The 12,718-nt window shown below is 37.0% G+C and overlaps 1 protein-coding gene across 4 annotated transcripts in view; it reads left to right on the forward strand.

Annotated features, from left to right (window-relative positions):
• The window catches only part of LOC130803856 (uncharacterized), a 10,501-nt gene extending 37 nt beyond the window's left edge, over window positions 1-10,464 (forward strand). Inside the window, exons 1-5 of one of the 4 annotated variants that reach the window (XM_057668065.1) lie at window positions 1-189; window positions 406-2,969; window positions 6,072-7,742; window positions 8,641-8,896; window positions 8,985-10,464. The exon at window positions 1-189 is cut by the window's left edge and continues 37 nt beyond it. In XM_057668065.1, the coding sequence (XP_057524048.1) occupies window positions 486-2,969; window positions 6,072-7,742; window positions 8,641-8,896; window positions 8,985-9,553 (4,980 nt within the window). In that variant the 5' untranslated portion in view covers window positions 1-189; window positions 406-485 and the 3' untranslated portion in view covers window positions 9,554-10,464. Of the gene's footprint in view, window positions 190-389; window positions 2,970-6,071; window positions 7,743-8,640; window positions 8,897-8,984 lie in introns of all 4 variants that reach the window. The other 3 variants (XM_057668068.1, XM_057668064.1, XM_057668067.1) reach the window with 3 other exon arrangements.
• The last annotated feature ends 2,254 nt before the right edge of the window (window positions 10,465-12,718 follow it).

Here is a 12,718-nt window from a genome sequence, read left to right on the forward strand (position 1 = left end):
CCTTTACTCTCTATTTCTCTCTCTTCTGTGACGGAAATTGAAACCCTAGCTATACGGAAAAACTGGAAAATCTCAAATTAGTTGTGAAATCGTTAAATCAAATTGGGGAAAACGCTGGAAACAGATTAGATTGATGCCCTAATGTCGTACCAACGACGTTGATTTTCGAGAAGTGAAATGATGCGTAAGGTACTTTATTTTTTGTTGTTGATTTTGTAAAACTGTAATTGGGATATTTTGCATGCGGTTTTTAAATTACGTTAATTTTTCTTTAAGTTTGTTTTTGTTTTAATAGATGAGATCTTAACGGTTGTTTATGTTCTCTTGGATGATAAAGGTTTTGAGGTTGTTTTACATTTTAATTTGTTATGAGTGTGTTTTCATTGTAGATTTTTTATGTGGCAGATCTGAAATTTTTTTGTGCGGATATGAATGGTGAGCATGTAGGTTGGGGAATTTGGGGTTACAGTTAGTAGATTGATTGCATGTTAATGGAAGATAGAGAAGAAAAGTGTCATGGTACTGAAAATGCTGAGAAGTCTATGTCATTGGATTTGCAAAGTGCGAACAGTAAGAAAAATTTGGTTTCAGGCCTTTCGACTGTTACCAAGCGCGGTTCCAGAAACCGTTGTGGTGGGAGTAATAGTGTTAATTCTTTGAAAAGAAAAATTATTACTAAAAATCAAAACGAGAGTAGGAAGAAGAGTAAGAAGGAGGTTTTATTGAGTAGTTTGCCATTGCGAGGGAATAATAAGAAGAGTGATGATGATGTGTTGAAGTTTCAAGTGAATTCGGGGTCGATTGATATAGGGAAAGCAAAGGTGCAGGAGAATGTGGAAGTGGATGTTAGTAATGGTGCTTTAGGTGGAATTTCTTCCAGCTTGAATGGTAAGATTAATATACCTAAGCGGCCTCGAGGTTTGGTTAGAAGAAAGAAGGTTGAGGTTGGTTTTTCCTCCAAGCAGGAAGGAACATTTTCTGATAAATTTTCTTTAGTTGATAGAGGTAAAGTGAATGGCAATGCAGATGCTAATTTAATGAAAAATGACATAGGTAATGGGAAATTGGCTCAGGGTGGTGAATCTGAGGGTACCTCTAATGGTGCTGTCATAGAGAATCGGAAAAAAAAGAATTCGTATGACCAGAAAGAAAGTAGATCTGATAGCCCTGACTTGCTCCGGCATCTGAAGAGAGATGCTTCTCATTCCTCTCTACATAATGGTGAGTCAGTAGCAAAAAAAGCTAGAAGAAATGTCAAGAAAAACAAAGAAACCAGAAACAAAAGTCCTATGCCGATTGTGGAAGCTAAGCAGTCCATGGATGAGTCGAATAGGAATTGTGATGATTCTCAAGATGACGAAGAGAATCTTGAGGCAAATGCAGCAAGGATGCTCTCATCTCGCTTTGATCCAAGCTGCATGGGGCATTCCACTGGAGGCAAGAGATCTAAAGTTCCCTCTTCTAATGGGTTGTCGGCCTTGATCTCGTCCAATAAGAGTTTAGTCATTGAACATCCTAATTCCATAGAGGAGTTTGATATTGCATCCAGTGATGCTGAAGCCAGAGCTCTACCAAAGGATCAACCAAAAGTCAAGAGGTTTTCAAGAAATCAGCCTTATTTTTATGAGGTATCTGGAGAATTTGATTCCTTTTGGGTACTGAACCGAAGGATCAAGATCTTTTGGCCATCCGACCAGAGCTGGTATCTTGGTTATGTCGTTGGTTACAATGTGGAAAATAAACTTCATCATGTTAAATATGATGATCGTGAGGAGGAATTGATTGATCTTCAACGTGCAAGGTTCAAGCTTTTGCTGTTGCCTAATGAGGTGCCTGGCAAGGATGGGAGGAAAAGGGAAAATGCTTATTTACAAAAGAGGAAGCATGATGAAGCATCCCATGTGGAGGAGGAGCCAAATGGGAACTGTATGGAGACTGAGCCTATTAGTTTATGGTTGGCTCGGTCAACTCATCGCAAATCACCACATAGTAAAGCAAAGAAGAAAAAGAGAACCATGGTAAAATCCCAATCATCTTCCTTTTCTGGAGTGAAGTTTGAGCCACCGGAAAAGTTGGAAGCAGGTTCTTCTGGGCACAATGTTGATCACTCTACTTGTGTTCCTGCATTGTCAAATATCACTGGAGAAGGTGAGAATAAGCTGATCAAAGAGAACGTTCTTAACAATAGAACTTTAAAAGTTTATATTAGGAGGCGATTTCACAGGAGAAAAGAGTCACCATCAAGTGTTCTTGAAGGGTGCCAAGTGTCAGTGAAGCCGCAGCTTGGTAAGGCACCTAATTTTGTTGATTCTATAGAACCTGAGGTTGACAGGCTGTTCTGGATTGGTGGATGTGGTGACTCTGCAGGAAAAATGAGTAATGACGAGGTCATTTGGGACACCGACTGTTCTGGACTTCTGAAGCTGGTTATCCCAGTTACAAGTATGAAAGTCTTTAAGTTTGATTTGAGCTTCCAATTGCCTGTTGTTGACAGCATTATGGTTGGATGGCCGCGTCACATGTTCATGCTTCAACATGGTACTTTGATCTCTGCATGGCCTATCATCCATCTGGAGATACTGTTTGTTGACAATATAGATGGTTTGCGGTTTCTGTTGTTTGAAGGTTGCATGAAGCAGGCAGTAGCTTTTGTTTTCTTAGTTTTGGCTGCATTTTATCAACCTGGGCAGAAAGAATGGCATGATGACCAGCAGCTTCCTATGACCTCCATCAGGTTCCGGTTTTGTGGGTTTCAATGTCTAGCAAATCAGCTTGTGTTCACAATTTACAACTTCTCTGAGGTAGCAGATTCCATGTGGCTATATCTGGACAGAAAACTGATTAAGCGCTGCATACTCTCTAAGCAACTGCTGCCATCTGATTGCACTTATGACAACATTAAGTCACTTCGTAAGGGTTGTAATCTGTTGAGATTGACTAATGTTAGCCAGAAGCCCTCTTCAGTGTTTGTAAGACTCTTTTGATCCTTCCTCCTGTTTAATATTATCTCTATTAATTGATTTGCAGTATTCTGATTAGGTCTTCCTCTAGTTCTCTAGTGCTTGAATTGTTTTTAATTTTTATGCTACCTTGTTATGCGTTTATGGCTGCATACACTTTGCTTATGTGCTACTTAATTATTAATTAAGGAATGAATTGTATTGTTAGTGCAAAATTGCTAGTGTAGCATCACTTACAATTATGAAAATATAAAAGGTTTAATAGGTTTCTTTATCTAGAGGATCAAACACTTGTCAGCAAGTATATTAATTATGAACATTTTATCAGTTTCTTGATTCTGAGTGAGGGCCAGGGGTCATGAGTTGTTTCTTTTGATGTGTGTTCGGAAACAGATTGATATAAAATTAAACATTTAGCTGCTGACTGGCTCATCTTGGTTTCTGTTGTGAGTGTTGTCTGCTGATTAACAGGCTTTATCTGAATAGTTTTGATGTATAAGAGGATTTATTCCTAGTAGTAATATTTCATTGTTTAAGTATTCTTAATGTTCGTTCTTGACTTGGCTGTAGTTGCTCCATTTTGTTTTTCTGATCAATTGAATGATTTTAATTTATATTTGACTGAGAACAAATAACAGCTCAGATTCATATTTCCAATTTAATGATAATAGTTGTGCTTGCATTACTGTGATATATTGTTCTTCATAAATGAGATTGTGTGTTTTTAATAACTACAGAACGTTTGTTTTGTGAGATGAAGCTGGTGGGATGGATATTGATGTAGAACTTATGGTTAGTTTGGTGTTGAAGCCTCTATTCTGATGGTTTTACCGCCCTTTTTGGGGTGGGTTTGGGGATCAATAGTCTAACAGAACTAGAGAATTAAATTAGTCTTGCTTTAGTAAAAGGGAAAATTTCCCCTAGTACCACTGCTACTCTTTTCATCCTTAGCTTTTTATGTGGTGGTCAATAATGTTTGCCTTTGATTCTTTTCATCTCTGCTCTTCTTTCCAGTTACTTGATGTTCTAACTGAAATCTTCAAAAATCTCATTTGCTAATATGTGTTAAGAGAAAAAAGAAGCACTAGAGTAGGATATACCCTCCCTCCCCAAGAATATATGAACCATCATTTATCTTTTAAATTCATTTGAGGAAATAGAAACATGAGCTGTGAAGGCTATATATTTACAATTATATATCGTGCTCATTTGGGTGTTTGGGATGGCTTGTCAACAAGATTTGATTTTTTTATTTATGTCTATTTTTGTGTCGTGTCATGGTTGGATCAATATGTACCGCCCTTCTTTCTTTTGGATCAATATGGAAAAGCTGTCATGAGGTTAGTGTGCATAAATAAGAGTCTTAGAGAGAATTTAGACACTGGGGAAAATTAACATGGAAGAATAAACTAAAAGAATAAACTCAATTGGCTCTTATCTAGTTCTAGTTTTCTCTGTGTATCTATTTTTTTATTATCAATGTAACACCCTTCTTTCTTCATATCATTTTTGTAAACTACTTACATCGAAGTTTGTTTAATTATTGAATTTCGGCTGCTGCAAATTCGTATCTTGCTTCTAATATTAAGTTATCAGTTGTTTCCTTCTGTTATGTTTTTCATTTTGGAACTACTTTAGATGTTTCCTCACTATTATGGTATGCTGGAAAAAGCTTTTCATCCATTAAATTTAATTTTTAGGCATTTTATTCTCTGTACTTTTTAAAATGTACTTGAAAAAAGATCTAGACTAGAACTTTGCAGATGATCACAGAAGTGAGCAGCTCTTCTTATGAAGTTCCAGTTGTTGTTTTTAGTTTGATGGTGGATATGAAGATTTGCGTTAGTTAACAATTTTTTGTTGTATACTGGTTTGGGGCTATGATAGAGAAACGAGGGCGGGGTATGGTTTAAATAATTAATTATTGTTGGATGGGGATGGTCACTTTTGAACTCCTATGCGTGCTTTGGGCACCTTAATAAGGCCGAGCAAGATGATTCCTCTTGGAGAGCGTGTCATAGTGCCTAAGTGCCTTAGAGTGCTTTAAATTGCATTGTATCTTGGCCTCAAAAAAAGCCCATTTGATGGAGGCACCTAACAATTATCTTATCTCGTTACCGTCTTGGGGCACCTTGTGGCCTTCAAAACTAAGGCTGGTCATCCTCTCCATTATGAGAGAGGCTAATTGCAATATTCATTTTATGGTATTGGGTGAGCTTCACGAGAAGCTATTTGAGATGCTTGAAATTGAACTTCTGTTTCTCTGGTCTTACAGAGACTTTTCTGGCCTTTAAGAAGCTGGTTCCTTCTCTTACCTTTGTTTAGCCTAGTTTCCATCTCACCTAGAAGAACTGGTGAAGGAAATTAGTCAAATACCTGTACATTACCTGTCAAGGGAATAGGATTCCGTTTTTAAGGAGTGTCTTGTCATTTACCAATTCTCCATCCATTTTGCTAATCCCTAGACTAGATTTTTTCATAAGGTTTTAGGATGCGTTTTGAAGTTCTATCTTCTACTTTCACAAGATTATTTAAATCCTGACGTAGGGAGGGTTTGAGAGGTAAAAGGTTCTTGCAAAATGTATTTGAGACTATTCAGGCTTAGAGCTTTTCATGGTGGCTTTTCCATGTTGACTACAATGTTTTTGTTGATGATAAAACATTTCCCATCTTTCCTCTATGTGACCTGCTATGGTATTGCTAGAGCATTCTATTTGTGCCTTTAAAATTAAAATTGCATAACTTAGAAATTTTGTTTCTATATCCTATTACATACAAGGATGCATAGAGGAAATTATATACATTGCTTTTTTACTGTTAAGAACTTTATTTTGGATCTTATTTTTTTGTCAGTTCCATGCTGGCCATTCTTCTGTTGCAATACATGTTCTTTATTCTGTTCACCATGCCTTTTGAATTGCTACGAGCTTTCTGGTCAATATTTATGGCAATTATTGCTATATTCCCTTTTTGTACCCTTACTTCGCCTAGGTGGGGGCTACTCTAGTGCCGTGTGGTGTAGTAATGTATTGCTATATACCTTTTCCCCCTACTTTAAACTATCGTCTTATTGGTGCCTATTCTAATATGTGGATCTTGTTATCTAATCAGAACCTAAAGGAAAACTCTAGGCATTGTGGAACGAGCATTTCTTCCAGGCAGTCTGCTTGTGTCAAGTTGAGCCGATTAGATTGTGATAGCGTCAAAAAACTTGGAAGTCTTCCTCCATTTGCTCTCTCATTTTCTGCTACGCCTAAATTGTTTCTTGGTCTGCACTTAAGGTTGCTAATGGAACAAAGTATTCCTTCCTCAAGCTTTAGAGAACTTGATCCTTTATGTTTGATAGATCATCCAGATTGTGAGGCTACTGCTTTGTCTTCACTTCCTATAGGAGGCAATTCACCTGTTGTGCTTGATGGTAGATCTGAGTGGGATTCATGTTCAGGCGTTGATCTTGGGGTCAAAATTTCTTCGTCTGACCCTGCTGAAGGAACAACCACTAAGCCTTCCTGTGGCCCTCAAGATTTTGTTACAAATGATGAGGTGCTTCCTCTGGGTAAAGGGAAAGCTCAGCTTACTGGGAGTGACGACGGTGCACTGCCTTTAGTCTCTGATAGCCATCTTTGTAAAGTTGATGACAAGGGGAAAGGTAGTCATCTGAATGGTTTGACAGTTGAGATTCAGTCATTTGTTCCTGACGAAAGGGTTACCCAAAAAACTATTGATTCCTCATTGGATACCAATGATAAAGTGTGCAGGCTAAACCCCACTGTTTCCCGAAGTATGTTAGGAAAGACTGGAATTAGTAATTTCTGCTCTTCCCCTTCCTCCCCAGGTTGGGTTGACAGGAAACAAGACTTTCTTCGCCGTGGCTTTAGCAGTGGACCTAAGAAGCGACGAACTCAGGTTTCATATTCTCTGCCATGTGGAGGACAGGACTACAGCCCTAAAAACAAATTTCAGCAATCAAGAGGTTTATTTCCTAAACGCATCAGAAGAGCTAGTGAGAAGAAAACATCTGAAGCTAAGGGTACTTCTCAAAGAAATATGGAATTGTTGTCTTGTGGAGCAAACCTTTTGGTGAATGTGGGGGATCGTGGGTGGCGAGAATGTGGGGCAATGATTGTGCTGGAGCTTTTGGAACACAATGAATGGAGGCTTGCTGTGAAAATTTCTGGTAACACAAGATATTCTTACAAAGCGCATCAGTTTGTGCAACCTGGAACAACAAATCGTTATACTCATGCTATGATGTGGAAAGGTGGAAAGGATTGGATTTTAGAGTTTCCCGACCGGTCCCAGTGGACAATTTTCAAAGAGATGCATGAAGAATGCTATAATAGAAATTTTCGTGCTTCTTTAGTGAAAAATATTCCCATTCCTGGGGTTCGTGAGGTTGAAGAACTTGACAATAATGTTTCCGAAGTACCATACATTCGGCCTTCACCCAAATACTATCAGCAGATGGAAAATGATATTGAAATTGCTATGGATCCATCCCGTGCCTTGTACGACATGGACAGTGATGATGAGCAATGGATAAAACACAGAGATTCAGATTTGAAAGAAAGGGGCTGCGAGCATTTGTCTGATGAGATATTTGAGAAGACAATTGATGTGCTTGAGAAAATGGCTTATGCCAAACAACGTGATCACTTCACTGTGGACGAGTTAGAGGAAGCTTTGGCTAAGGTTGGGCCATTGGAAGCAATTAAACTTATCTATGAGCATTGGAGGGTAAAACGACAGAGGAAGGGAATGCCTTTAGTTCGGCATCTACAGGTATCTTCCACTTGGCTGTTCTTCTAATTGGCCTCTTTATGTTACATTTTTGGTTGATATGTGTTTATCCTATCAGTGTTATAATGCATTTGGGGGGTTGGTTATATGGGGTTTTATAATGCACAGAAATTTTGTTGGTACTTGCCTTTTGTGGCTTGTTAATATGCCTGCAAAAGAACAAGTTGGTGGTTTTAGGGTTTACCAATAGATGTATTGCTTTGTGCTGCAATGACTGCCCAGCCTTTAAACTTGGTTGTCAATTTTTTCGACTAAGAATAGGATAGAGAAAGCAGGAAGGATATAAAACAGAAGATGATGAGAATAAAGATAACCGATATTTTTTTAACGAATCAAATGAATGGAATGCTTTTGAGTTTTCTAACGTTGTCTCTATGAGATTGGTGCATCCGTCATTTTACTTTTGGTGCTACATTGCTTTTTTTGGGTATACTTAGTTTTTCTACTGATTGATCCTGTGAAATGCTGCCTTTTTTCTAGTAATATTCAAAACTCCATTTTGATTGTACAACTATCCAAGGACTTCATGGATCAGGGATTAGGTCTAAAATCAAGATGTGTACAGGATAAAATTAAAGATGTGAAGGTCTAATTTTCGAATAGATGAGTAAATGTTTAACTCTTATTGCTCTGTATGGAGACTAAATTCATAGCTGTATGGTCCTCTGCAAGGTGAAGTATTAAGAATTGGCATTCAATGTCTCTAACTGTTAAATTTTCCGTTAGAAATAATAAAATATTGTCTCAACAACTTCTGAATAAAAAAAGGCTAGAAATAGAGCAGTAAACTGATGCCACAATCTTTGTCCTTTGTCTCAACAACTTAAGAAGATTATATCCCGCTTTGAACTTATGATTAAGTTGCTTGTCTTTGTCACAGCCTCCTCTCTGGGAAAAATATCAGCGGCAAGTGAAAGAATGGGAGATGTTGATGGCAAATGGCAACTTGCCCCTTTCTAGTGGGTGTCCAGAAAAACCCTTAAACGTCGATAAACCTCCAATGTTTGCATTCTGTTTGAAACCTCGAGGATTGGAGGTGCCAAATAGAGGGTCAAAACAGAGGTCGCAGAAGAAACTTCCAGTTGGTGCGCTGATCAATGGAGTCGCTGGAGATGGAGATGCTTTCCATTCTTTAGGTATCATTACCTTGTTTTCTTTTCTGTGATCAAACAGATTCTTCAATGTTTTCATTGAAACTGATCTATATAATATGAAAATTTCCAGTTGGACGGAGATTAAATGGGTTTCCTTTACCAGATGACAGATTTTGCTACACTGCCTACAATCAAGGGACGTCTGATTCTTCTCCAATCCTTCAGGCATCAACAAGGGTGTTCTCTCCCAGTGATTCTGGTTCTCTGGGCTACTTTTCTCTGAGCAGTGATGGGTATGAGAGGAGTCACTACCCAAAACTTTATAGAAGTAAGCTGAAGGACCAGCCATGTTTTGCTTCATACGGCCAGAGCACTCCAAGCAAGCGGGGTTTAGTTCATTCATGGAACTCCCCCGAGTGGCCAAGTCGCATGCATTATCAACCTGATGGGTTTCAAATTCCAAGGCATAACTTTGAGAAGCTGGATCCATCTGAGCTTGACGAGTTTAGGCTGCGTGATGCATCAAGTGCTGCACGACATGCTGCCACTATGGCTAGAATGAAGAAGGATAATGCTCGGAGAATGCTTTGTAGAGCAGATCTGGCAATGCACAAGGCAGTGTCTGCTATAATGACTGCGGATGCAGTTAAAGCTTCACGTAGGGAGCTGCCTGATATTGATGTTCAGATGAGTGGGTGAAACCCGTTTTTGATTTGAAGAGCTTGCCTTATACATGGATTTTTACTCTAATGAATCAGGGGATGGAATCTGTTGATCGCGGAAAAGAAGGTCTGACTTATTCTCCTGATGACTGGAATTTGTAGATACAGAAGTCTTCTAACATGCTCTGAGCTGACTCAGACGAGTGTGTGAAACTTGTTCTTTAGCTGAGTGACACCAGGCCTTTCAGCTCACTAGATTTATTTCAAGGCGGTATCCATTGGTGGATTTATATTAGTATTACTGCGCTTGTGGTGTTCTCGTTTGGCTAAATAGTCGTCCTGTTTTTACAGGTAACAGGTGCATGAAAATTTTGTTGCCCTTGTACAGAAATTCCCCTCCTCCCTTTTCTACAGTTTCTCCTATAACCATTAGTTTAGCATTAAAGGAGAGTGCTAAATAATATAGAATACACTCCTTGTGATGTTAGAACGTCTGATTGAATTTCTTCAAGCGGTTATCCTATGATCCAGGGCATTTTATAGGAAATAGATATTCAGAGGGTAGAGAATTGTAAGTATATGCTACAAAAGTGAAAAAAAAAGTGAGAAGCCTCACATCTATTGCTTCTCTTTCCATCATCTTCATTTTGCAGCTTTCAGTGTTTTTTTTATTTATATTTTATTAATTTTCCGGTTTTCCAGAAAAATGAGTTTGTGTGTGAATCTGAGCCCAAAGAAGTCGTTTTTGTTTGGGTCAGAGGCCTGGTAGGCAGTGCACAGCCATTTCATGTATTGTGTTGGTAAGCATTCATGAAGTTGTAAGTTTCGTGTATTGTCTTGTTTCAGCATTGTTGTAGTTTAGACGTGTTGAGCAGGTTAGAGGTCATGATCCGTTTATGTACTCTGTCTGTTGGTGGTGGATTATATTTAGATCATTCTTGCTTTTTCTGTTTTTGGATTGGATGTTCTGAAACTGGTCGTTGCTATTCTGTCCCACGGTGAGTGATGCCTAATGAGTGAGTTGAGCTAAACTTTTGATCAATTTAAAGTGCTGTTTGTCTAAAGTATGGATTTGCTAGATGGTTGCTTACACACAATTTACATTCAAATATCAGTTTACTTTATTTTAAAGCTTAAACACATCGACTTTGACTACGTAAACGACATATTGATGATATTTCTAAGGAAAAATATTACCTATAATAATTCAACTTTTTTATAATTTTTCTATAATAATTCCATCTATTGATTAACCATGAATAATTCTAACTTTAAAGGATATTTTCTTAGAGTAAATCCAGCAACTGGATGACTTATTATAGTAAGTTTTTTTTTTTTAAAAAAGATAAATTTTAATAAAATGTCGAAAAAGAAGCAAAAAATGTTAAAAAAAGTTTTTAATTATTCATAATTTTTAAAGTAAATTTCAAATTTTTTTTTCTAATTTTACATTAATTTTTAGTTTATTTTTTTTGGTGAATTACTTACTATAGCAGGTCATCGGGTTACCCAAGCTTACTCTAGGCAAATACATCCAAAAGTTAGGATTATTCAAGGTTAATCAATAGATTAGATTATTATAGGAAAATCACAAAAATATTGGATTATTCTAGGTAATTTTTCCTATTTCTAATATATTTTTTCGTGATTAAGTTGCACGTTTTGTGTGAGGGTGACACTTTTTTTTAAATACTAATTTTGATTATTCACCATTCATCATTTTTTTTAATTATTTGTTTATCGATAATAATTGTTTATTAGTTAATTATTGATTTTTTAATTATGAGTTTTGTTTGTAAAATACTCTCTCCGTTTTCATATATTTTTCTCAAATAGATTGGTCTTAATATATACTCTCTTCGTTCCTTTTTGTTTGTCCACTTTAAGTTTTTCCACTTTATGAGAGATAAATTTAAATTTGATTTTTGAAGTATATATTCAAGACAAAATATACTCATATGGGATCTTGTTAGATTCGTTTTGATGCAAAGAATTTTAATATATAATTTTTATAATTTTTTATTATGCGTACTATGAAATATTGAGGCTTTAAATTTGCTTTGAAATACGTGAAAAAGTAAAGTGGACAAATAAAAAGGGACGGAGGGAATACTATCTAAATATGAACTTTTTAGAATTTTTAAAAACACAATTAAAATTATTTGATTTGAACGTTTGTATTGGGATTTGCGAAAAAAATAATTGGGAAGAACATTGAAAACATAGGGAGTATTAATTTGTTACTTATTTATGAATTTTTGTTAATAACTAAAGGCGTTGATGCTTCATTTTAGACCGAAAGGTTGTATAAAATAAGCTTTTTATAAAATAATTCCCAAAATAAGCTTATTCATATATGAGCCTTAGGTCAAGTTTGTTCGCTGTTAGTAACAGCGAACAAAATTATGGTAAATTTTTCTCTTATTCGCTGTTACTAACAACGAATAAAATCCACAAAGAGGGATTTGTTTTTGAAATAAACCTGAAAAATACTATAGATCAAGAAAAGCCAAAGTTAAAAGCTCTTGGGAAAAAGGTTTCATACAAACTTTCTCGCAAGCTAAACCCGTATCCCACCTAACAATGGTATGGGCTAAAGAATTGCCCTTACGAGCAACAAAATTACAACAAAAGCCATCCGTTTTAGAAACAAAGAAGCAGAGTTGATCATAAAAAAAATGAATCGGTGAATGGCCTTCAACCCTTTGATCAATCGATCTCACCACGTTCATCGAGTCGCCTTCTAAATGAACAATGTGGTAACCAAAACGAACCGCAAGCTCCATCCCATAAAGTGCGGCAGCCGCCTCACAAACCTCAAGGGACCATAATGAATTGACACGATGCACACCGGCCATCAAAAGCTTTCCACCACTATCCCGAAAAACCACACCAAGACCTCTACAATTCCCCACAGACACATTAGCATTAAAATTAATCTTAACCCAAGCACCAAGAGGAGAATGCCAAGACTTGAATCTCAAAAGGGAATCATGGGGAGGAACAAAAACCTTGACCTCATAAGAATTGAAATCATGCACCAAATCGTGAAACTTGGAAGTCAGACCAACAGGATCACATCTCTCATCAGAAAAGATCTCTTTATTTCTAAGAAACCAAGCCGCCCACATGATGATACAACAGGAGAGAAAAAAAGAATCATCAGTAAAGTGGCCATGAACCCAAATAAGAAAATCGAGCA

The sequence above is a fragment of the Amaranthus tricolor genome, chromosome 17, assembly GCF_026212465.1.
Source record: "Amaranthus tricolor cultivar Red isolate AtriRed21 chromosome 17, ASM2621246v1, whole genome shotgun sequence".
Taxonomy (NCBI): Eukaryota; Viridiplantae; Streptophyta; class Magnoliopsida; order Caryophyllales; family Amaranthaceae; genus Amaranthus; species Amaranthus tricolor.